Source organism: Eulemur rufifrons, chromosome 9 (assembly GCF_041146395.1).
Source record: "Eulemur rufifrons isolate Redbay chromosome 9, OSU_ERuf_1, whole genome shotgun sequence".
NCBI lineage: Eukaryota > Metazoa > Chordata > Mammalia > Primates > Lemuridae > Eulemur > Eulemur rufifrons.
The window spans coordinates 41,325,072-41,349,790 of NC_090991.1; the positions used below are offsets into that span (position 1 = coordinate 41,325,072).

A 24,719-nucleotide genomic window follows, 5' to 3' on the forward strand; every position below is an offset into this window, starting at 1 on the left:
GTGTCCCACGTGGAAGGTTATTGCAATAAGTTGAGACAAAATAAGTACAAGTAACTGCCATGGAGTTTATTGGTTTATCGTCTTTTGCCCCCACTAGGACGTCAGCCCTCGAGCCCTGGCAGGGGCTCAGTTTCGTTCACGGCTGTACCCCAGTCCCCAGGGTGGTGCTGGGCGCTGAGTGGCAGCTCCCTCAGATCATGGTTGACACTGGAACAATGGGAGCTCAATAATGGTAGCTCCCACTGTCACTGTAAAGTGTGCTGAGATAAAAAGCATTTGAAGTTCATGGTTGTTGAGAAAGGAAACCTTGGAAAGCAGAAATAACCTCCAGGGTTGGCTGGGGTCTGTCTGTCTGGAAATGGAGGACACCAGGGGAGCTGGGCTTCTCTAGACCAGGGGACGGACACTGCGTGCCCCTGAGGGCCAGGCATCTGTGCACGAGGAGGGCTGAGGCGGGGGCACTCGGCAGCTGGGAGCCCCCGCGTATCCTGTCCCATAGGGCTCCCTCGCGCTGGCTGACTGTGGCCGGCCAGGAAGGCAGGCCCAGTTTGCCAGCACAGCTGAGTTTACAAAAGAAGCCACAAATCCAGTGGAAAACTATTCATTTTTAAAAGAAAAACACAAGTGAGAGCAAACAAAACTCATCTGTGGGCTGAGAGAGGCTGATAGTACGGCCCGACCTTCTCGGGCAACCTGGACAGAAGGACCCCTGGAGTGGCCTCCACGGGGGTCCCCGTCTCTCCAGGCCTCTCAGGCAGTCCTGGTGCCTGAGACGTGGGACTCCAGCGGGGGAAATGCCAATCTGCCGTCCAGATCCAGAAGGCCAGGGCCACACGGAGCCAGCCTGGGACGGTCACCAGGCTCCAGGGCTCCCACAGCGCCTGGCCCATGTGGATGTTCAGCAAATACTCATTGAACAAATCTCTTCAGGGTAACTGTGAGCACAGGCCTCTGTCTCTGGGCCTCATCTGTAAAATGGGCACAGTAGTGCGGCCCCACCTACCTCACAGGGATAATGGAGACATGGAGTGGGGGGGGGGGAGGGACAAAAGTGTTTCGAACATCAAAAGTGCTTTACAAACGCCAGGTGTGGTCATCCTTGCTGTCATTAGTATTATGAACAAGATACTTTTGCCAGAGCAGAAGGGGCCCTGGGGCCCAGAAGAGCAGGGAAACTACAGACTTCACAAGGATGGTCTGGATCGAGCCCACCAGGGTCATGGCAGAGTGGACGTGGGCTCGCCAGCTCCAAGCAGGCCGAGTCGTGGGACGCGGGAGCCCACCCGACCTCCTCCTTAGGCACCAGGCCTCCAGCTCAGTGGGGGCCCCCGTCAGGCCCGCCTGCATCTTCTCAGGGAACTTCTGGGGACACACAACCCCCGTGTACGTGCTGCAACTATATAAATAACATAAATACTTTCTCATATATCTTAGCTATATAAATTATTCTCTTTCATCCTAAAAACTATATATGTGAGGTAGACAAAAATACCCTGTGAGCATTTCCCTTAAAGCTGTAGAAAGAGGGGTCAAGTGGTCACTGTGGTCCCCAGGGGCCCGAGCAGGGCTGAGGTGGGTCTTTAGAGATACCAGGAAAAGAAAGGGGTGCAGACAAGGGAGGAGAAGACGGGGAGAGGGCCGGATGGAGAGGACCCCACAAGTGGAGGGGTCCTTAGTGCCAGCCACGGCCAGCCACGGCCTAGGTCCCTCCGAGCCTGCCCTTTGCCCTCCTGCAACCATGGCACAGTGGCTGTGAAGTTGGGAGGCAGATGTTCCCAGGCCCCCTCTTCCTGCCAGCGAGGTCTCTGCTGCCTTACGCCGGGGCTGGGCTGGGGTGGAGCCAGAGGCGAAAGATGCATCAGGCTGGCAGAGGAAAATTCTCCGTGCGGTGGGGGAGTGGAAGAAACCAGAAAACTAGCCCTCCACCCTTTCCTCCTCCTGCCAAGATGCGGCCAGCTGCTTGGGTCAGCAAAGTCAGCCTAGCGAGGGGGACTCGGGTCCGTCTGGCTTCTGCTCTGAGCCTGTGCAGTCGCAGATCCCGCCAGCATCCAGCAGGCTGCCCCGATCGCCGAGGGCTGGGCAGCTCCTCCTCGCCCTTGGGGGTCTCAGGGAGGCCACCGGGTACCGCCATGGGCCTTCCTCCTGGAGCTGGCACAGACGACATTTCTGAGCATTTGGCTGATTCCGAAGTTTCCTGTTGCAGTGGAGGGTCAGCACCTCTGGGTTCAGGGAGAAAGGAAGCTGACGGAGGGGTGCGGCAGCGCTGGCAAAGCGGCCAAGGGTGTCCCGAAGGAGGTCACGTCCTCCTGGCTGGCACCGGGCCCCACTCTGGGAAGCACAACGCGTCCAGCAAAGTGGCCCCTGCAAGGCCTCTGTCCTGAGCTAGAGAGGTGTGTGGGACCCCTCGGCCTGGTCCAAGGGGTGGGCCAGTGCGTGTGTACCCGCGTCTCTGTCTTCCTCCCACATAAGGCCTTGGCAGGTGGCTCTGGAAATGTCCACAGGATCCGAGGAAGTTAGCAAAGTTACCTCTGCTCCTCAGGTAAAGACAAAGCGAGGGGCCATTAGCGAATGAAGGGGCTACAAAGAGCCAGTGTGGCAAGGACTCAGTGCCTACAGCTCCAGCCAGGGCAAAAGCCCTAATCAGATATGCAGCCGTAAGAGCAGAAAGGTAGTAAGAACCAGAACCCGTGAGCCAGCTGGTCATCTGTGTCATGAACATCAGCTGGTGGCAGGGCCTTGCAGCTCAGGAGGACCCCAGCCACAGGGAGTTGACCAAAGCTGACTCAACAGATGGCTGAGAAACTGAGCTCGCTATGTCCCTACCAGGGACCAGAGGGCTGTCCCCCTCCTCCTCTGGGTTAGAATTAAAGGTTCCTTTGGCCACCAGGGAAAACGAGGAGGGTGGCTGTCTCCCCCTGTGACCTCAGGCTCACTGAGTCCCACCGTGGCCTGCCTTGCCGCCACTGGCAGTTGCACCAGGCAGGGTGGGTGGCTGTGGACAGCTCAGCTCTTGAGATGAGAATGAGGCCTCCGTGCAGGTGCATTTGAAAGCCCAAATCAAGGAGGCTCCAGGACACGTATCTGACGTGGATCCACTCAAGCCCAGAAAGCTTTCCTTCCTCCAAACAGCTCCTGCCACCTGGGCTTTCTCCCCCCTCTAGCACAGCAAAGCCAGAGGAGTGGCGCATGGCACCTGCTGCTCACTGCCATCTGGGCGGGGCTGGAGGGCCAGACTGACCCATCCAGGCAGACTCCCACCTTTGCTCCCAGCTAACACTGCCCCCGGTGGCATTCTCCACCCAGAAGCCTGGCTCCCGAGAGCTTGCTGGCTCTTGGCCATTCATTCACCCCAGGAACCAAGATGGCGGGATAGCCCCTCTCTCCCCTCCAAAACCTCAGTCCTGCTGTCCTCTCGGGCTCCCTTCCCTCCACATCCTCTCCCACCCTGCCTTCCTGCTGCAAGTCCTCAATAAGGCTGGCGACTCTTGGGTTCAGGGCTGGGCTTTGCTTCTCTTTGCTGTTGCGGGAAGCAAAAGGCTGGCCGAGGAGTGGTGAGTTGCACACTCGTGTGCGCTGGCACATACGTTGGTGTGTGCCACACGCTGTGCCTACCTGCCCAGAGGGATGGCTGAACAGCTGCACGGGCACCGTGGGAGTCCTGGCAGTGCCCGGCTGGCTCCCCGGGCAGCAGGCCTAGGGCTTGCAGGTGTACACGAGCTCCTCCTGCACACACTGCTGGCACTCCACATAGCAGCACCACTGCACCTGGCAGTGGCAGGAGAAGGCCACCAGGCGGCTCTGGGTGTCGTAGCCCCGCCCACAGCACAGGCTGCTGCAGCTGGCCTCCCGGGAGCACACCCTGCCCGCCGTGCCGGGCGAGTACTTGCTGGGCCGGCAGAAGCTGGGTGAGTCCTCCATGTAGACCAGGTCCCCAGGCCGGGGGGCCTGACCCTTGGCAGGGCTTCCTGGCCTGGCGGGTACCCACAGCTCTAGGCGGCCCAAGGCCTCGTTGGTGGCGCTGGACACCTTGACAGCCGAGTCGTAGCGCAGCTTCAGCACCTGGCCCGTCTCACGGAATGGGGAGAGCTGCTTCCAGCAGGTGCGCACGGCGCAGGAGCCCGACACGCCATGGCATTTGCACGTGGTCCTGAGGCCACTCTTCACAGCCTGCGAGAAGAGCCAGGGTGGAGGCGTGGTCAGAGGCCCCGACCCGCAGCCCAAGCCCGCATCCAGGGCGCCAACCCTGGCAGGGGGGCGGCAGGAGGATGGGAAGGAGACACAGGGAGGTTCCCCGTGGGAGGGGGACAAATAGGACCCCAGCTAGCCCATGAGGCACCTTCGCACAACTAGTTCAAAGACTCTCCTTCCTCTAGGCAGAGGTGGCCAATGCGCACGCCTTGGGGAGAGTGTGGGCCGTTCGCAGCCCCTGCTCCTCCACCAGCCCAGCGTTCTGGTGGAGTAGACAACTTACACAGCTGAACAGAGCAGCCCTGGTTCACACGACTCCGTGATGAGGACAGAGGACACAGAACACAGAATCCAGTCTCCTAAGGAACTGGAGCACTGGCCTCTCCCAGCCTTCTTACCCCTGTAGACCTACATTCTTTGTACCGTCCAGTTGTCCCACTGCCGTGTGACCTCCACTGAGTCCCTTCCCCTCTCTGGGCCTCCTCTATCTTCCCACCCATAAAATGGAGGGGAGACAGGGGTTGCTCGAGATCAAAGTTGGCAGACTATGTTGGCTTCTAGGACCTCCAGGAAGGCCCAGTCCTTGGAATGGAGACCCCTCTCCAAACACGTGCCTGCTTCACCAAGGCCTGGGTCCAAGCCTGCTGCTGCCCAGCCGCCAATGACACCCAGGGCCCTTCCCCACTCTGCTGTATTCCCGGTGGCCAGAAGTGGTCCAGAGTAGATGCCCAGGCTGCAGAAGGTGCTATGGGTGGCCTGGGGACACGCTCACCTTCATGCCCACATGGGTGTTGTGGGCGTCTACCCGGGCCCGCAGGTCCTTGCTTCCTTTCTTGGGCCCCAGGAAGTTGTTCAGGAACTTGGTGCTGTACTTGAGGTTGTCGCCGCACACGCCCCACTGCCAGGCCTGCCGGCTCTCCAGGCCCGGAGAGTCGTCACAGGTGCAGCGCTCCATGCGCCCGGCGCTGCAGGCCCGGGCCAGCGTGTGGGTGAGCGCGGCCGAGGACACCGCATACAGGAAGGCCGTCTCTTTGAAACCTGTGTGGGGCGCCCGGGGGGTCAGGAAGGAGGAAAGGAGGAAGCTCAGAGGCCGCTGCTGCCCTCCGAGGGCAGGAGAGGGTGGTAGCAGTGCCGCGATGGGCAGGACGAGGGAACGTGGGCCTGAGGACACATCTCCGGGTGAGCCTCCCCGTCACCTGCCCTTTAAACTCAGGCTGCAAGTTGCTGTTTAAATGGAATTTCCAGATTCACTATGGAGTATGTGCCCAGGTTCCCAGAGAGCAGCAGGAAGGACAGGAGTTACTGCCTCCACTTGACAGACACGAACACTGAGATGCAAAGAGAAGAGACTCAGGCTCTAGTGAGGGCCACAGAGGGGGCTAAACCAGCGATCTGGACTCCAAGTCCATGTGTGACAAGTTGGACCAACCCATTTCTGAGGCCCCCGATCCCTGAGATGTGCCCTGTGGGCTTCTATGATTCATGATGCCACCCACAGTGGACTCGACCCAATGACAGAGTGACCTGTAGTCTCCTCCCCGGCCTGCCACAGTCTGACCATCCTGCCCCCTGCCAGGACCATTGCTACTCCTCGCTTCTGGGACGTGGCCCACACCTGACCTGGCCTCCCAAGGGCTCGCCACCTCCTGCCTGCTCTCCAGTGCACCTAAGGCGCTGGCGACGAGAGGGAGAGAGAGAAGTGGTGGGGGGAGCATGAGCTCAGCCCCAGACCCTCCCCAGGGAGCACCTGGCCCAGGAGGGGCCTGGCTGCCCTGCACAGCATCACTGTCTTTCTGTAAAAGTCCCCATCATGGCCCTTCTCCTTGGTGATGGAGTCACGCGATGGCCCGTTATCTCCCCTGTGGACTGTGTGCTTCCCGAGGGCAGAAAGGGCCTTGTTCAGCACCTAGCACAGTGCGCCACTCGCCACGAGCCTCAGCAGATGCTTAGTGAGTGGACAGCGAGGCCTGGAGAGACGCAGGGAGAAGGGAGGGAGACAGGGTGGGGAGGAGGGATGATGGATAAAAGGATGTGACGAACAAAGAGTGAACATGTGTGGGCCTATCTCGTGTCATTTGTCCAGTCACCACTGCCTTCCATCTTCATATGTTCTAGCACCTTGTTCTTGCACACGTGTGTGTGTGCAGGAGGCGGGGGGGGGTGACTGGGGGACCATGTAGCTCATCTGTGGGCTCCTCCAGGCATGGGCTTCTGTCTCCTCCTCTCTGGTGTCTCCCTTGCTCCTCTGCTTCCCAAACCTGAGGCTGGGCCACAGTTGGCCTTCAACAGACCCTTGACTCCCAGGACTTCCCCTGTGGCTGTGCTAGACTAGCGAGGGCAGTGTGGCCTGGGCACAGGGGCAGGGGGTAGGGCGGTCCTCCCGAGCCCTTCTGTCCCCCAGTCTTCCTCCCCTCCAGACCCTCCTCCCACGCCCCCCGCCGCCCTCCTCTCCCCCCACCCAGCCCTCCTCCCTACCTCTCTTGAGCAGGCCCATCCTCCCCTCCAGGCTGCAGTCCCAGCGCTCCTGCCGAAACTGGAACTGGCACTCGAGCAGGCTGAGGTGCGCAGCGTCCCTCAGGGTCTCAGCCAGGCCAGGCTCCCTCCGGCAGAGCTGCTTCTGCCGCCGGGACAGCTTCAGCAGGTCACACTGCTTCAGGTGGGTGTCACCCTGCGCAGGGGCAGCATCAGTGCCCAGGCCTGGGAAGGGCGTCAGGACCTCCCGCCCGGTGAGGCTGTGGGGGGGGCGGTGAGAGAAGGGACACAGGTGGGCCTTGCGGATTGTGATCTGGGGCAGGGGAGGGGAAGGGAGCCTTCTTCGAGCTTTGTTTATTGCCCTTCTGGGCGGCAGGCTGACCCCATGGGAGTGACGTCCCCATATTGCAGAGTAGGAAAACCAGGGCGCTTATAATAAGGGCTGGTGCAGGACTCAAACCCTCATTTTCCAGATTCCGGTCTCTGCTCTTTGTACCCACCCCCAAACTGGCCCAATTAGAAAGATCATCTGGGGTGTTTATTAAAAATACAGATTCCCAGGATCCATGTTTGGCAGTTCAAATTCTATTGGTCTGGAATAGGGCCTGGGCATCTGTATATTTACGCCATTCCCTGAGCAGCTTCTATAATCAGGGAAATTTGGGAAATAGCACTTAGTATGGGTCGCTGCCTGGAGGGAAGAGACACATTGCTAAGAGGCGGCAGGCAGAGGGGATGTGAGCAGACACCAGCCAAGGTCCCCTGACACCCCTCTCCCTTACATTATGTCGCTACTCAAGTAATCCCATACCCACATAACCTGTTCCCATAACTCCCGGGTAGATCTTCAAACATCTGACCACTGGGCACCTGGTACAAATGGATGCTTGGGGGATGGGAGGGATGGAAGAAAGGAAGTAGAGAAGGGCTGACAGATGGTTAGATGAAGGTGAAAGAGCTGAATTTCCATCAGGTTATCAATCCCAAACTGCTTGTTCCCCTGTATCCAAAGCTCATCGATTTGGAGTTAGACTGCCAAATTCCTGACTCTTCTACTTCATAGCTGTGCAACCTTGAAGACTTCGTTTTTCTCCTCTGGAAAGTGGAAAGATTAATCCTCTATACCTCCTGGGGTTGCTGGGAGGATTATACGAAACGTACTAGCCACAGAGCCTGGGACGTGCCGGCTTACTTTCCTGCTAGCTGGAGCTTCCCAACCATCTCTCCTCTAGCAAGAGCTTTGCTCCCTCACTAGGCAGAGTCTCCCTTTGTCCAGATGAGGAAAAGAAGGTTTTATGAGGAGGCAGAGACTGGCCCAGATCATACAACAGGTCAGCAGCAGTGTGAGAACTGGAATTAGAGATCACCCTCCCTTTCCCAGAAGCTGCCTGTGAGATGGTTGTACTAGTTCACAATGTCTGCTGACCTATGCCCTGGTGCCCCCCCAGCGCGGGTGGAATATACCTGATTCTGGGACATGCCAGCCCCACAGCCAGGGTAAGGGAGCAGTGGTGGAACCAGGCAACGGCTCTTAAAGCTCCTGCCTGGATGTGGCACTTGCCACTGTTGGTCACGGGCCACTGGCCAAGGTGAGAGCCCTGTAGACAAACCAGAGGTGTCAGCCACATCCCACTGAGCCAAGAGCACAGCTCTCCTGCGTGGAGCCACCTGCCTCAGCCAGGACATCTGGCTGCAGGCCACACCCTCTCTGTCTGCCCCCAAAGGAGGAAGCCTCACCGGAGGGTGAGGGGCCTGGCCAGGCCCCAAGCGCCCTCAGAAATTGCCCATGGATTCCAAACCCATCAGGTGCAGCCAAGCCAGTGTGGAGCATATCTCCGAAACCTCCAAGCAGAGACAGATGCTATCGGGCTCCTCCTGGCCCAGCCTGGCCCTGGGCTCCTCTCCCAGACAAGGTGAGGGCAGGGGCCCGTTAATCATTAATCTGGGGGCAAATGGGTAAATTTCCAGTCCACCAGGTCTACACCCAAACCCCTCCCTCCGGCCTGGCAGGAAGCCCTCAGAGCTTGACCCTTGGCAGGTCCAGAGCAGGAGCCAATGTCAACCCCAGCTGACGAGGCCCCACCTGACTGGCTTCCAGCACAGAGGGCAGTGCGGGGGCTGTAGGCAGCAAAGGGGGCAGCGGCTACCCAGCCCCTCATATGTCCTCCTCCCCACACCAGGGGCTGGTGTGAGGGGCACCGTCTGCTCACACAATTGCTATGTTCCAGAAACTGACACCTCCCTTGTAGAAGCTGATTGACAGATGAGAGAACTAGCAGGGAGTGATGGAAATTTTAGACAATGGGGCTGAACATCCTTCAAGGCCCGTCCCAGATGCCATTTTAAGAATAATAGCTATTATTATATCACGACAGCTATATTATATGTCATTTTATATGACATATAACACATTATATACTATATTTATTATATTTGTAATGTTATATACATTTGTATACTTGCCATTTTTGAGTGCTTACTGCTAAGCCCTTTAAATTACTCTGGTGGACACCTGTTGGGTTAGCTGCCCGCCCGTTCCTTCTATCGACATGGTGACCATGTGGCCCCTGTAGGCCATTTTATACCCTGTGACCTTGCTGGCCTATTGATTGGATCAATGATGATCACATGATCCAAGCTGGGCCAACCAGTTCTTTCTCTGGGAATCTGGAATTTGAATTAGGAGAACACACTGTTCTTTCTCTCTCTTTCCCTGTGTCTTTGGATGACTGGGTCTGAAACACAGAAGATAAACCGAGGAAGCTCATCCGAAGAGAGAAAAAAAAGAATTAACGAAATGCACCAAGAGAAGCAGAGGTGAGAGTGGGAGGGAGACTTTGGGGAGCTTCTCAGTCTCTGGCCGCAGAGTTTTCTGGAGACACAGCTGTGCTCTTGCCTGAGATACCCCCACCGTATGGAGTGAAGGTTCAGAGTTGTCTGTCACGTAAGGGGCGCCATCCTTGATTACGACCTTTTGACAGGTGCAGAGCACAGGAATTGCCTCGACTGCACTTGCGAGCCCGGCTCGGCAAACACCTTTACGCTCATCAACAGGCGCCTGTTTTTTTTAATGTCAGGTAATAGACCCTGAGATTGATGGCTCCAGGAGTCCAGTATAAAGTCGGTTAAGTTTATTAGCGGTAATGACACTTAGCAGCGATTAATGGTCAGGAAAGGCAGCCAAGCACACAGAGGCCTCAGGCCACGCTGGGCCCTGCCTGGTCTGCCCGGGGCTGCTCTCAAAGAAGGCTCCCTGGCACTGCCTCCGGGACCCAGCAGGGCCTAGGAAGACAGCCTGGGAGACCTTCCAGAGCCCAGTTTCCTTTTTATTTGCTGTCTGTGTTGTGGTTTGGGATCATATTTCCTTTGAAGAAATAGTACCAGGACATCAAATTTATTTATTTATTTCACTTTTTGAGCTAGGGTCTCGCTCGCCCTGTTGCCTGAGCTAGAGTGCAGCGGCATCATCATAGCTCACTGCAACCTCAAACCCCTGGGCTCAAGTGATCCTTCTGCCTCAGCCTCCTGAGGAGCTGGGACTGCAGGTGTGTGCCACCATGCCCGGCTAATTTTTCTTTCTTTCTTTTCTGGTGTAGAGACAGGGTCTTGCTATGTTGCTCAGGCTGACATCAAATTTAGAAAACGTGTCAACTTAGCTCCTCAAATCGTGCTAGTGAATTCTCCTATGCATGCCTATCTCATGGCATCTGCTGGGAAGCTCTCTTCCTGGACCCCAGAAGAATTCTGAGTGTTGCAGTTTCCAGCTTTTGTTCCGTGGTCAGTAGGTGTGATTCCCTCTCCAGGAAGAAATCATACTCTCTGGAACCCCAGGCCTGAGAACCCCACCCACGGGTCCCTCTGTGAAATCTCAATTACCCACATGTCAGCTGAGCCCCATGGGGCTAAGATGGACAAACAGAGAAGCTGAGTGAGCTTTATTAGCCTTATGAATCCAGAAAAAATTGGGGGTTTTAAGGATGGCACTGTTCTGGGGTCAATCAGTTGCTATCAGAGCAGAGGAAGGAGACTTTGCAAACTTGCTAACTGCTCTTCCAGGCTGGGGGCTTCTGCCTGACTCAAGTGCTCCAGAGCTGCCGGGACCCCCGCACTCCATCAGGCCGCACCTGCCCTGGCCAGCTGGGCTCCCCAAGTCCAGTCCTCCTTGAGCTCTCCCAGGCTGGCTTCCAGCCTCTCTTTTCCCACTAAGAAAACAATGATCCCACCTGACCAGCTTCCTCCTCCTCACTTGGTTACGCCCCCTCTGTGCCCCTCTGCTGTCTGCACCCTCATCCCCTGGCCCTTAGTGGTCAGGCTGAGGGTGAGGCCCCCACCCCCACACATGAGATGCCCTCTGGCTCTGAGCCCAGGGCATCCCCCGCCACTTGCCAGACCACCCTGTCTTCCCCTAGAGTGAGAGAAGTCAAGGGTGCCCCTCGGGACTTCATTCCACCTACACCCCACCCCTAGATCTCCTCTGCCCACTCCTGGCCCCTCCGGCCCCACCTCCTTCCACACGCGCCAGTGCCCAGCCCATCCGCAGATTTGGCTAAAGCTCCCCCATCGGGGTGACCTGGAAGGAAGCAGAAGAGGCTCTGCCAGGCTTTGGGGAAAGCTTCCCGGGTCAGGCTTTGCCTGCCATCAGCAGGACCCCAGGACGATCAGACCCCTGAGAAGAAACGGAGCTCGCCCTTCAATAATCACCCACCACGTGCTGGAGCATGGGGACCCAAGGGCCTCGTGCCCCAAGGCTGTTCTGGCATGGGTGCTCTGGTCCCAGGTCTGACTCTCACTCCGGGTGACCTCAGGGACCTCCCTCACCCCCTGAGCTCATTCTATTGAACAAATACACCTTGGCTTGGGGGAGAGCATGACCAGAGCCAGGCTGCCTGGGTTCAAATCTCACCTCCATCTCTTCCTAGTTGTGCTACCTTGGGCAAGGTATTTTACCTCTTTGTGCTTTATCTGTTGAATGCAGTACAGTGCCTGGTGCATAGTAAGCCCCAGATGAGCATTTGTCATTGTCAAGTACCTATTACTATGTGCCAGCCGCTGTGCTGGGTGCTGGAACACGGTCCTGTCCTCAAGAAGCTCACAGTCTGAAGGGAGCTTGGTTGGACTCAAGAGTCCTCCAAACTCTCCAGAGGCCCCAGGGAGCAGGGGAAGGAAGAGAAAGCTTTGAAGTGGCCTGTCTCCTTGGGCAACAATCAGTACCTGCTCAGGGACCCAGATCAGAGCTCCCAGCACTGTCAGGGTGAGAACCTGACCTTGGCCAGTCCTGTCCTGCCTATAGTGGGAGGTGGGAACGAGGCAGGGGGAGGCTCTCGGGAAGCACCCCAGGCTGTTCGGGGAAGGCCGGGCAGATGTAGAGCTTTCCTCACCTCCCAGGAGCGCCCCAGGCTCTGTTCTCCCAAACCCACTCCCATCTTTATTTCTGCTCGAGAGGGTCTGATGGTGCCAGCAGAGGCTGTCCCCAGGATATGAGTGGGGAGGTGGCATAGGACAAGCCGGGTGGTTTCTAGGGCACCAGGTTGTGCCAGCAGGTCTGGAGTCTTAGCTGCAGGGTCCAGGAGCTGTGCCTGGCACCAGGGCCCATGCCAACTGCAGGCAGCTCCCTGAGAACCAGGAAAGCCTTGTGCTGCCTGGGGTGTTGGCCTTGGCCCTGCAAAGCCCCATGAGATCCCCTGATAACAGGCTTCCGCTGCGGAGCCATTTGCATGGTAAATGCTCCCTTTGTGCTTTCATCTCAAACGTCTCAGTCCACCTCTGCTGGCCCTCGCTAGCCCCCTGTACACTCACACACGCTCTCGCACACTCACCCATGCTCTCCGCTCCTGACCTCTTCCCAGCAGGGGGGAGTTCAGCGAGGGCAGCACGCGGCCCAGCAAGAGAGGGCACCATGGCACTGGGCAGTCCCTCCTCAGAGAGGGGCCCCTCAGCAACACCCCAGGCTTCTCTCCCCTCCTCCTGTCACACTGAGGGGCCCCCAGGGTTACTGTGCCGAGCAGAACATCCTCCCTGCCACCTTCAGCCTCCTTTCTCCTCTAGGGGCTCCATGTCACCACGCACGTCCCCCATGATGTCCTTAATGTGCAGCTTGGCAAATGCGGCAGCTCCTGGCTCCTACTTTTACGCCCACTTCCTCTATTCTCTCCTTTCACTCGCTCGCTCATTCATTTTTATACCTTTATTTACTGAGTAGCAATAAATACAAGTATGACTATAAAGGACTTTATTGAGCACTCGCTTCATGCCAGGTCCACCCACAGACCACGAGACCACACTCCTCCCCTGGGTGGCTCCTCCTCCCTGCTCCTGGATCCAGCCTTCCTTCCCTCCCCAGCCCCTACCTTCTGCCCACGAACCCACCCCGGGACTGACTGGCCGCCACCTCCCCCTGGAGCCTGCCCCAGAGCCTCGGCCCCCACCCATCCCTGGCTCTGAGAGGAAAGAGCCTGGCCCAGCTGTGGGCTTTGTCTCTCCAAGAACAGCTCCACTTCCTGTTTCGCCGCCCGGCTGCCCGCTGAGGATGGCACCGCGGAGACGTGCTCAGGAGCTGAGTGGGCAGCGAGCAGCCCGCGCGCGAGCATGCTTTGCATCTCAACAATCTCCGGTATTTAGAGTCTGGCTAGTTCCACATCTGTGGAGGAAACGCTTCCCCCTTCCTCCCTCCTGCCTCTCTCCCTCTCTGCTCAGGCTCAGGCTGAAGCCGAGGAGAGGAAGCCTTTGTGCCTGGCATGCAGGGGTCAGGTGGCACGGGGGCCACGGAGGGTCCCCAAAGTCACTCCTGTGCAGAGGGATCCCTCACCTCTACGACTCTGTGAAAATAAACATCTCCCCAAGTTCCTTGGCTGAGTCCAATGTATACCATTCAAACTGTTAGATTTTAGAGCTGGAGAAACCCTTCGAGGTCACCAGGTCCAGAGATTTTTCTCCGGTGACTCCTGGGAGGCATCTCAGAGGCTGCTGTGGGGAAGCAAAGAGGGCGAGAGGTTTGCCACGTGTGTAGGTCTCTGCTTTGACCTGTCTGGTGCCCTGCAAGTTCATGGAAGATTTACTGTCCAAGGTGACCCACTCGGTGGCAGGGCCGGGGGACTGTGCCCCAGGTCTCCTGATTGCTTCTGGCAAGCCTGGCAGTCTCTGCTTTCAGTCTCGACGTAACACTTCAAGGAAGCAAAATCAGCCAGCCACAGCAGACATTAAGGTGGTGGAAACACAAGACAGGTAGGTTTTAGGGGAAGGAAGCCTGAGCAGGACTCCGCTGACCCTCTGAGCAGCGCAAGAGGTGGGGCCTCGGGAAGGGAGAGACCCTCTGCTTAAAAGTCTACTTTCCCCTGGTCTGGAACTCAGTCTCTTTTCAGCCAAAAGTCAGAAATAAGGCTTATAGAAGTGGCTTGCGATTCATACTAAAGTGTGAGAGTCTGATACAACAACGGTATCTGAGAGGATACTTTGTTAGACAGAGGAAAGATCAAAGAGAAGGGCCTAGGATAGTGAAGAGGGAGAGAAGGGGAGGGAGCCTGGCATGGGGATGGGGAGAAGCAGAGAAAAGTGGGGCTAGAAGCCCTAAAGACAAGCCTCCCAGCTTCTTGGGTTCACAGGCCCAGCTCTGACTCAGGGGAGTCAGCTTTGGGCCATGGGGTGGAGACAGCAGGGAAAGGCAAGCAGTCACCAAGGCTGTAACCTCTCTGTGGCAAGCTCCACCCCAGCTAGGGATCCTGGCTTCCGGGCTGGGTGACTTCGGCCAAGTTATTTAACCAGGGCAAGTTGACCAACTAACTAGCTTGGCAGACTCTTGAATGCTCCCTGGGCTTTGGTCAGCCTCTTCCCCATGGACAGGCAGGCTCAGGCTGGACTGTGGGCCCTAGAAGGGCCAGGCCTCTGGGGAATGCCTGTGTGTGGCCACTCGATGATGAAGACAGCTCTGTCCTGACTCAAATGAAAGTGAGAATATTATGATCTTTATTTATCCCAACCTGTAGATATTTTCCTGCAAAAAATAATGAAGAGCCTAATTATGAGATGCTGTCCAAGAGCTAGAGGTGCTATGTTATGCATAGTATCTACAATATATTACCTTTCTGAAATTCAAAAATAAATTTTGAGGGCCAGGCGTGGTGGCTCATCCTTATAATCCTAGCAGTCTAGGAGGCCGAGGCAGGAGGATTGCTTGCAGTCAGAGTTCGAGACCAGGCTGAGCAAGAGCAGACCAGTCTCTACTAAAAATAGAAAAACATTAGCTGGGTGTTGTGGCATGCACCTGTAGTCCCAGCTGCTTGGGAGGCTGAGGCAGGAGGATCGCTTGAGGCCAGGAGTTTGAGGTTGCTGTGAGCTAAGCTGACACCACGGCACTCTAGCTGGGATGACAGAGTTAAACTCTGTCAAAGACAAGAAAGGGAAGGGAAGGGAAGGGAAAAAAGGAAGAGAGGAAGAGAAAAAGAGAAAGGAGGGGGGAGGGAGGGAAGGAAGGAAGGAAGGGAGGGAAGAAAGAGAGAAAGAGAGAAAGAAATCAATTTTGAGTTCTGAAATGCATCTGGCCTCAAAGGGATTGTAACGTCAAGAAAAGCAGACCCTCTGGTCTTGCCCTGAAGCCAGCTTCTTTGGCGTTTCCAGGACTAACTGGAACACGATGGTTGATGCCTCTTCTGGTTCACTAGGACTCTCTACCTTCCCCTCCGGCCTTCATCTCTCCAGCAAGGGGGTCTGGCCCTTGCAGGCTGCCCTGTGCCCTGCCAAGCTGCCACGAAACACCTGGGGATGGGGACAAGTCTCTGCTCTCTGCTCTGAGTCCAGTTCCCACCCTGACAGAAGCCAGGCCATGGCTCATGGTTGGCCAGGCCTTGGTGAAGTCGCGCAAGCCCTGGAGAGCCAAGTGGCTGAAGAGGAGGGAGAAAATGTGGTGGGGCACGGAGGGAGGTCCCGGGAGAAAGGAAGGGCCAGCGAGAGGGACAGGATGCTGCCCACCCAGACATTCACCTCAAACCAGGGAGCAACACTAGGGGCTGCGGAGACTCAGCCAATGACAGGCCCCACGATGTCTGCCAAAGGCAACTATGAGTGAACTGGAGACATGAGCACCTAAAATATTAGGCAACAAACCACGAGTTTAAGACACGCAGCGCAAGACACACCAGGACACGGGCCGAGTGACCTGGGCAGGAGAGTGGAGGGCTCCGAGGGTCAGAGCTGCTGGGAGGCAGGCCTCCAGCGGGGGCTCCACAGGCAGCACGAGGCAGGGTTGAAGAGGAGGGCTGTGGATCCTGACATACAGAATTCAGGTCTTGGCGCTGCTAGCCACTAGCTGTGTGATTTTGGACCAGGCACTTGGTCTCTCTGAGCTTTTTCCCCACTCACCTATAAATGAGGATAATTGTACCGGCACCTACCCCCTGGGCTGTCACAATGGCTAAATGAGATGATGCGCACAGAGTGCTGAGCACAGGAAAGGTTCGATCTGCTCTGAATTGTACAGTGGCTGGGATAAAGATGCAGAGAGGAAGGAACAGATGTCACCAAAGCCACTCCTTTACTAGGGATACAGTGAGGCAGAACACTAGATTTCTTGGACTCCTTACACATGGACAGGGTTTCAGTACTTTTATACACATTTATTTAACCCTCACAACAACCCTAAGAGGTAAAAATTAGCCCATTTTACAAATGGGAAAAGTGAGGTCAGAATGGCTAACTGATTGCCCTGGGTCAGTTAGTAAATGGTAGATGGAGAATTTGAACTCTGATCTGTGTGACACCAAGCCCAGGGCTCCTTACACTCTAGCAAGTACCTCGGCCACCTCCCTGCCATCCTGCTCATGCTGATGCCAGAGCGGGGGTCGCACTCACAGCACCTGGCCTACCTCCTCCTGAGTCCAACTTCTACCTGTGTACCTAATCCCCAAGGCACCAGGATCTCTCTTCCTTAGGAGATTTCAGCCCAGGAGTCCCCCTGCCCCACGTCCCTCCCCTCCGCAGTCACAGAAACTCTACCACCATCCACAGGAGAGGCCAGTTTGACCCTGAGCCCAACTCCAGAGCCCAACTCCTCAGGGGTTACACAGCTCAGCGAGGGACAAGCTGCCTAAATTCCTTCCTAAAACACAATGATTCTTATCAGCGATGTTTGGCTTTCAATCCACTACCCCCGAAGCAGTAAAATTTCTTTTACCCTTTTTTTCCTTCCAACCCTGTTTTTCTCAGGGCCTCAATCAATTTCTAAAAATGTGGGGTTTTTAAAAATAAAAACAATACCCTCTGAATGCATAAAATACTTAGGAACCATTTTTTAAAAAAGTATTTGCAAAGCCTGCACACTGAAAACTATAAAACACTGCCGGAAGGAATTTTAAAAGCCCTTGGAATAAAGAGGCATTTTTAAATAGAGAGATATGTTTATGAATCAACAGACTCAATGTTGACAGAATGTCATTCTTCTATAAACTAATTTATAGATTAATACAGTCCCAATACAAAAGCCCAGCAGGTTTTCATGGAGATATTGACAAGTTGCTACTAAAATTTATGTAGAAATTCAGTGTTCCTGAAAAGCCAAAACAATTTTGAAAAAGAAGTTAGAGAACTTATAGTACTTGGTTTCAAGACTTACTATAAAGCTACAGTAATCAAGACTGTGTGGGCCGGGCACGGTGGCTCACGCCTGTAATCCTAGGACTCTGGCAGGCCGAGGCGGGTGGATCGCTCAAGGTCAGGAGTTCGAGACCAGCCTGAGCAAGAGCGAGACCCTGTCTCTACTAAAAATAGAAAGAAATTATCTGGCCAACTGAAATATATATAGAAAAAATTAGCCGGGCATGGTGGCACATGCCTGTAGTCCCAGCTACTCAGGAGGCTGAGGCAGTAGGATCCCTTAAGCCCAGGAGTTTGAGGTTGCTGTGAGCTAGGCTGACACCATGGCACTCACTCTAGCCAGGGCAACAAAGCGACACTCTGTCTCAAAAAAAAAAAAGACTGTGTGGTATTGGCATAAGGATAGGCATATAGACCAATGGAACAGAACAGTCCAGAAAGAGACCCACATACATATTGGATCAATTGATTTGCAACAAAGATGGCAGTGAAGAAAACATCATTTTTTTTTCAACAAATGATACTGAAACAAGTGGATCTCCATGTGGACAATGGTAAGCCTTGACCCTTACCTCACACCATGCACACTGGTTAACTAAAAAATGAATTATATACCTAAGTGTAAAAGCTAAAATTATGAAGCTTCTAGAAGAAAATACAGGAGGAAACTTTTGCAACTTTTGGGTAGACAGAGATTTCTTGAATGGGACATCAAAAAAGCACACAAACTGTGCAAGAAAAGTTTGATACATTGGACTTCATGAAAATTAAAAACTTCTGCTCTTCATAAGACACCAATAAGAAAATGAAAAGGCAATCCACAGACAGAAATAAAATATTGCCAATACTTTCTAACAAAGGACATGAATCCAAAATATGTAAAGAACTCTTACAATTCAATAAGAGGACAAATATTAGTAACTCCATAAAAATGATATTCAAATGATCAATATGCACATAAAAAATGTTCAACACACCATTCATCACTGGAGAAATACAAATTAAAACCCCAATGATCCGATAATCCAGTCCTAGACAGTTATCCAAGGAAAACATGTATTCACAAAAGGAGATGTGCAGGAATGTTTATACCAGCTGTATAACACAAGAATTAATAGTTGCAGAATTCCCAAGTCATCCAAGCCAAAATATAAGCTCTTGGGTAATTCTAGACTTCTAGAGCCAGCAGGAGGCCTGGTAGGGTTAGGGAACCTTAGGACCTCCAGGTGCTAAGGACCCTGGAGACAAGTGACATGACCAAGGACAACCCAGAGAGTGTCCCAGAGCCAGGACAAACTCAGCCCCTGACCTCTGGTCCACCTCCTGTCCCACTGCCACCATGCCATCCTCTGAGCCCACCTGACAGCCCAGCAGGGCTCAGAGTATCCTGTCTCACTGCTGAGGACAGAGAAGAATGTTGTGGCCTCACCTAGCTTACTACGGCCAAGAGAGTCTAAAAGAGTTAACTAAGTAGCCTACCCTCCACTCTCCACCCTTTGCAGCTCCCCTGCAGCCACTGTTCCCCTGGAGGGGGGGGGGTCACATAGAACTAGCTATGGAGGTTGTTCCCCGTAGGGTCAAAAGCCCAGACTGGAGGCAGCACCTGGTTTCTAGACTGCCTCCCCCATTAATTTGCTGTGTGACATCAGGTGACTCACTGAACCTTTCTGACCTTCAGTTTCCTTGTGGGAACTATTTATACCATCTTATGTCCCTCAGGGATGTCTCCAAGGATCAGATGAGAGAAGGGGCTCTATGAGAAAGTGATTTGTAAACTGAACACTAGTCATTACGTTATTGTCACCATGAAGAGAATCGGGCTCTAGCACAAGCAGCAGAAGCAACAGTGAGCTCACGGTGCTTTGGGGTGGGGGTTGTCCCATCTGAAAAATGGAGATAATCATACATGACCTGTTTGAAGCAGGAAGCTGGACCAGAGATGCTTCTAGATTCACTTCCAACTCTTAAGTCTATGGTTCTGTGATTTCAAAACCCCCCAAGTTTGGCCTCACAAAAATTGGCCTCACCTGCTCTCCTGATGTTTGAATTTTCTTTCATCAGGTTGCCAAACACTTCATGGTATAACTAGAAATGAGACTTCGAACGCAAATGGCCTGGGGAAGGAGGAAGCGCATTGCCTCACATTCTCACTACAGTGTGGATGACTGATATCTGACTCCTCCCAGAGAGCAAATTTCTGATGAGAAGCTGGGAAACCTGGTCTGAGTCATGAGAGAGTTTCCTCAGTGAGAGCCCAGGCAGAATCTCGTCTGTTCTCTGAGGCCAACACTTACAGCATAAGGCCCCAAATTTTAGCTTATTCTCTGAGCATCTGTCGTGCTCCCCAGACCGGGATGGCATTGGCCTGAGTGTATGTACTTTGCTGGCTCTTTCCAGCTGGGCTTGTGACCTAGAAGAGGTGGCTTGAATACTCACCCCTCTCAGCCCTAACCCAGGCCTAAGTGGCCATCTCCCCTCTCATTTCCAAGGCTGCCCCTGCTCACAGCCCCCAAATTCTAACCCTGTGCACTGCCGGGAATTCCTTTCCCTTCCAACACACCAGCCGGGGGGTCCAGACCCCCTGAAACCCCTCTCCTCTCACCCCACTTGAGCTGGTGTCCAAGAGGATGTAGGTACCATCTGTCCTCCCTCTCTCATTCCAGCTCAGAAAACTGTCAGGGCTGGGACATCAGGATATTGTACCTGGTTTCCTCATAATAATAATAATAATAATAATCACCAGCATTAGTTGAGTACTTACTATGTGCTGGACACTGTTCTATGTGCTTTACATGTCCTAACTCAATTCTCTTATGAAATAAGCACTATAATCCTCATTTTGCAGATGAAAGACTAAGGGACTGAAAGGTTAAGTAACTTGGCCAAGAGTATACAACTAGCAAGTGGCAAGATTGGACCCAGAGTGCCCTACCCATTATATCCTACCTGCTGAGGCCACAGTTCCTCAAGCCAGAAATCTTCAAGAAACACACATCATGTATGTGCACTGCTCTTGGGCTGGGTCAACTAGAAGCTCAGTCATATCAAGTTCAGCCCCTTCTTTGTACAAAAGGGGAAACCGAGGTCCAGACACTGAGTGGTTTTCCAGGTCACTAGCAAGCTGAGCCCAGAGTTAGGGTCTGGGCTGGTACTCCCCTCCCCTCCCCTCCCCTCCCCTCCCTATGTATTGCAGGGAAAGCGACTGCCCACAGCAAGGCACGTTTTAACCAGGGGTCATGACCTGGAAATTAGCCCACAGCCCTTATTCCAGCCTGTGCAGGACTTCCCAGACTTCACCGGCCCCTCCAGGGCTACTTCTTAGAAGCAGCCTCTCCCAGGTCACAATCTTGGTGTTTTCTTGCCTTTGCTGTATGTAGTCAGACTGTAAACCTCACTCTGATCTGGGGTGAAGACTTTAAGGGGAGGCAAGGTTTAAAGGAACAGACTGCACATATCGGACTTGGCTTTGGGTGGAGGCTGGGAAGGTGCCTTCTTACCGACAGTCCCGCCACCCCCAGGTCCCTGCAATTCAGGGTCAGAGCCCTGTATCACTTTTGCTCCCAACATTCCGCTGATGGTTATCGCCCCACTCTCTCCCCAGGTGTCACTCCCACAGTGATCCTCCTTTTCTAGCCGTGTATGTGTGTGTGCGCGCGCGCGTGCACACACACACACACCACACACACCACCGGCCCTATCACTCCTTTCGGGATTCTCCTGAGAATTCACCGATGCCAGGTCTGAAATTTGGTCGCAGTTACCCAGCGGACGCGGTTCCCTCCCGCATCTCCAGCTGACATTCCCACGGTCCGAGGGTTCCCCTATTCCCCTTGGACCAGACGGTCCTCTGCCCCTGGTCTTGGCAGCAACCCAGCCACCTCGGTCTCCGCTCCGCAAGGCGAAGCCGGAGGGTGGGGAAGGAGTCCGAGGCACCGGCGGCGGCTCGACGGAGCCCAGGATGAGGGCAGACAGGGCACCCGAGTGAGGATCCGGAGAGGACATCAGAGCGCGGGACTGACGCCTGGACGGGCAGGGCCAGGGTGCGCCGGGGCGGACAGGGCCAGGGTCCGAGGCGCGCGCAGAGTTCGCGATCTTGGGCAGGGGAAGGACAGCGGCGGCGGAGGGGACAAGAGACTCGGACGCTGGAAGGTGCGATCGGAGTCTGAGCGGGGGAAGCCAGAGATCGAGCTCCGGGAGAGAACTCTGACTGCGAGGTGGGCTGGGTCCCGCCGGGCTAGAGTCTGAGTTCGAGACCTTGCGGGGGTGAGAGACAGCGAGAGGGGGAAATTGGCCCTGCTGTAGCTGGAGGAGGGGAGACTGGCGGGCCCGGGTGCGGGCGGGGGGTACGGCGGGCACTGACCCGAAGTAGGCGGCGGCAGCGGCGGGCAGCGCCAGCAGGCAGAGCCCGGCCAGGGCCAACGCGGGCGGTGGGCGCATGGTGCGGGCGGCGCGGCGCCCTCTAGCATCTCCTCGCGCCGCTCAGCGCTCGCAGCGCCGCCACCAGCCGCCCGCGGGGCTTTAAACCCGGGCGGGGCGGGGCGGGCGCTGCCGAGGGAGGGAGCAGCGCAGACAGTGCCCCCACCCCCGGGCGGCGAGCCCCCCGCCCCATTGGCCCCGCCGTCCTCGCCCCGCCCCGTCGCGGGTGGGGCCCCCACCCCGGGCCCGCCCCCGCCCCGCCCCTATTCCCCCCTCCCGCCGGCCTCAGGTGAGCGCTCACCTGGCGCCGCGCCAGCTGGAGGACGCGCGGCTGAACGCGAAGCCCCCCGGGCCTGGAGAGGCGGGGACCGGGGTACGGAGCGGGTACTCACCGGGCTCTGCCTCTCCGGGCTGAGGCGGAGGAACGCGCAATCTCTCCTCCGAGGTAGAGGAGGTGGAGTGATAAGAGCCGGGATGCGCCTGCAGTCTGTGGAACACCCGTCGCGTGGTTCCTCTCTCCTGCGCGGCGGGTGCGGGTATTTCTGTGCAGTCCCGGGACTCTGAGGGCAGGCCCGGGTCCAACGGCTTTGGGGACCCTCTTGCCGGGTAAAGGGAGTCCTGGGGGGACCCTTGGTCAGAGGGGAAGGGGAAAGGCCTCCGTGGGTGTGTGACAAAATGCTGCTGATGTTCGTGGGCACAGAAATCCGGACTCAGTGGGGTGGGCAGGGCCTCGGGGGAGGAGGGACCTAATTTCCAAGGTGTGTAGACGCCAGAACCTCTATCAGACAGAATGGGGACCTCCAGTGTTGGGCCCCAAAGTTCCCTCTTGCTTGTTTTTTTTTTTTTTTTTTCAAGTTTGACCCCAAGGCCTGCAGGTCAGGTGCAGTGATCAAAGCAGGGGGTGGTACCAGTCTAGAAAGGAGACATACAACCAATGACCCAAGTGAGATTTAAAATGTTTTTGAGAATCTTGACCACTGGGTCAAATCAAGCAAAACAAAATACAACTTGCAATGAATGTCAAGACCTGCATGTAAACTTTCCAAAAAATCAGCCATGCATATAGAACATCAGGTGACAGTGACCTGGCTTTGCAGTGGACACCAGCGTGGTGGGGGCTGGGAGAAGTTGGAAAGATGGCAGCTGCAGTGTCAGGCTGCGTTAACAGAGAAGCCCCCACCACAGTGAGCCTCTTGGAGGTCAGTTTCTCTGTCAAATGAGCAGCGTGGTTAGATGACCCAATGATCTTTTAACGTCTCTGCCAGCCCTGTCAAACCTCATGGTTTTATTTATTGAGACCGAATGGCCCAGTGTGGTGTGCAAAGACCTGGAGTCAAATTATGTACATTTTGAGCCCCAGGTATGAAATAGGGATGATGAGAAATATTTCACAGGATTTTTGTGCAGATAAGATGTCAAATGCCCAGCGGGTGCTGGCACTCAGTATCAGTTGTTGTAACTTCAGGCAGGACCAGTAGAATTTACAACTGGTTGGGGTGGGGGTGGGAGGATGGGTGTCTGATTTTTATCATTTGTTGATTTCTGTCTCTTAAATACTCCCACCATGACTGATTTCAAGCTTCCAATATGGTGTCGTGCCTGATCACCAGAGTTAGAAAGAGCTGTGTGTAGTCAGCTCTGTGAGCCAGTCGGACCCAGCTTCAGCACGTCACTGATCAGACCTTGAACCAAGATGAAGAAGACTTAGAGGAACAGGGGCCTGAGCTGGACCAGTGTGAGTCAGAGAGGAGGTAGAGCCATGGACTGGAGTGGCAGAGAGACTGCACCAGGCCCCAGCCACGCCCTGTTGGCACCCAAGGGTGGGCAGGTAAGGACAGAGTGCGTCCAGCTTGGGCTGTCCCAGTTTCCCTTCCTGTCCTCAAGCCTATAAGCACACACAAGTGTGCATGAGCATGGAGAAGTGAAGAAGGCACATTCTTCCAAAGTGACACATTTTCAGTATTTCATATTATAAATGTTACCCACTGAACATCAACCCAATTGACGTCAACCCAGCTTACCCAAGCTGGTGATGCAAAGAGGTTGGAGGAAACACCAAAGATTCAATGGAAGCTAGGCACAGTGGAGGCTGAGGCAGGAGGATCACTTGAAGCCAGGAATTCAAGGCTGTAGTCAGTTATGATGATGCCACAGCACTCCAGCCTGGGTGACAGAGCTAGACCCTGTCAAACAAAACAAACAACAACATCAAAAACAAAGATTTGATAGAGATATCGGCGGTTCAGTGGTTGGAGAATGAAAACCATGTAGAAAGTGTTCAGATGCATGCTTTTGAGCCCCCACCAGCCAACGGTGTGGACCCCACCCTTAGGCTCCATCCTCCTGCTGTTAGAACCATGTCAGGTCTCTGACTGCCGGGGTGACCCCTAGCTTACCAATGGAGGCTTCAGTGTCCTGCTTCTGCCTTCTTGGTCAACAAGGCTGCACAGAACTGCCTGGGTGGCAGCTTCTTGCTGCTGATAATAATTTCACAGCAGCTCTCATGTTCCAAGTGCTGTGTGTGTACATGTGCGCATGTCTGTGCCAGGCCTGGCCCATGGTCTCACTGAAACCTCAAATATCTCGGAAGGCTGGAATAATCATTATGCCCATTGCACAGGTGAGGAATCTGAGGCTGGGAGAGCTTAAGTATCTGATGCAGGTGGGCCAGCTGTAGTAGTGGCAGCAGGAGTTGAGCCCAGTCCCAGTGGGACCGTCTGCACTGGCTGTGGCTGAAGACTAGCTGGCTGGCTCAGGGCCACCCAGGCACAGCCTGACTCACAGTGGCCTTTGCATTATATATCCTTGCAGAGTATCATTTTCCTTGTAAGTGCCGATCCTCGGGGGGCTCATAGAATGGAGGAGGAGATGGAGGTAAAAACAGATCATCCCGCTGTTGTGGGATCCCTGAGGACGGACATGAGGAGTGGCCCTCAAGACGAGCAGCCTTTGCGCCATAAATGGTGTGTTGCTTTGCCCACCACCCGCTCTGCTCTGTGGGCTCCTCGAGGGCGGGCCTGAGTTTTAATTCCTGCGTCTTCAGAGCCTGGCTCGGGGCTCAG

The 24,719-nt window shown here is 55.1% G+C and overlaps 1 protein-coding gene across 1 annotated transcript; it reads right to left on the minus strand.

Annotated features, from left to right (window-relative positions):
* Positions 1-3,693: 3,693 nt before the first annotated feature.
* Positions 3,694-21,734, minus strand: WNT9B (Wnt family member 9B). The gene is made up of 4 exons (XM_069483159.1): positions 21,602-21,734; positions 6,664-6,920; positions 4,961-5,226; positions 3,694-4,167 (listed from the first exon to the last, which is right to left on the minus strand). Exons 1-4 carry the CDS (start codon positions 21,676-21,678, stop codon positions 3,694-3,696), a joined length of 1,074 nt encoding a protein of 357 aa, XP_069339260.1. The 5' UTR covers positions 21,679-21,734.
* Positions 21,735-24,719: the final 2,985 nt, after the last annotated feature.

Bases quoted from the DNA above. Each gene is read 5' to 3' on its own strand.
- WNT9B (XM_069483159.1), bottom strand. From the start codon at position 21,678: ATGCGCCCACCGCCCGCGTTGGCCCTGGCCGGGCTCTGCCTGCTGGCG. The intron at 6,921-21,601 runs GTCAGTGCCCGC...CCCCCCCCACAG, and splicing joins GCTGCCGCCGCCTACTTCGG to CCTCACCGGGCGGGAGGTCC. The intron at 4,168-4,960 runs GTGAGCGTGTCC...CTCTTCTCGCAG, and splicing joins ACACCCATGTGGGCATGAAG to GCTGTGAAGAGTGGCCTCAG.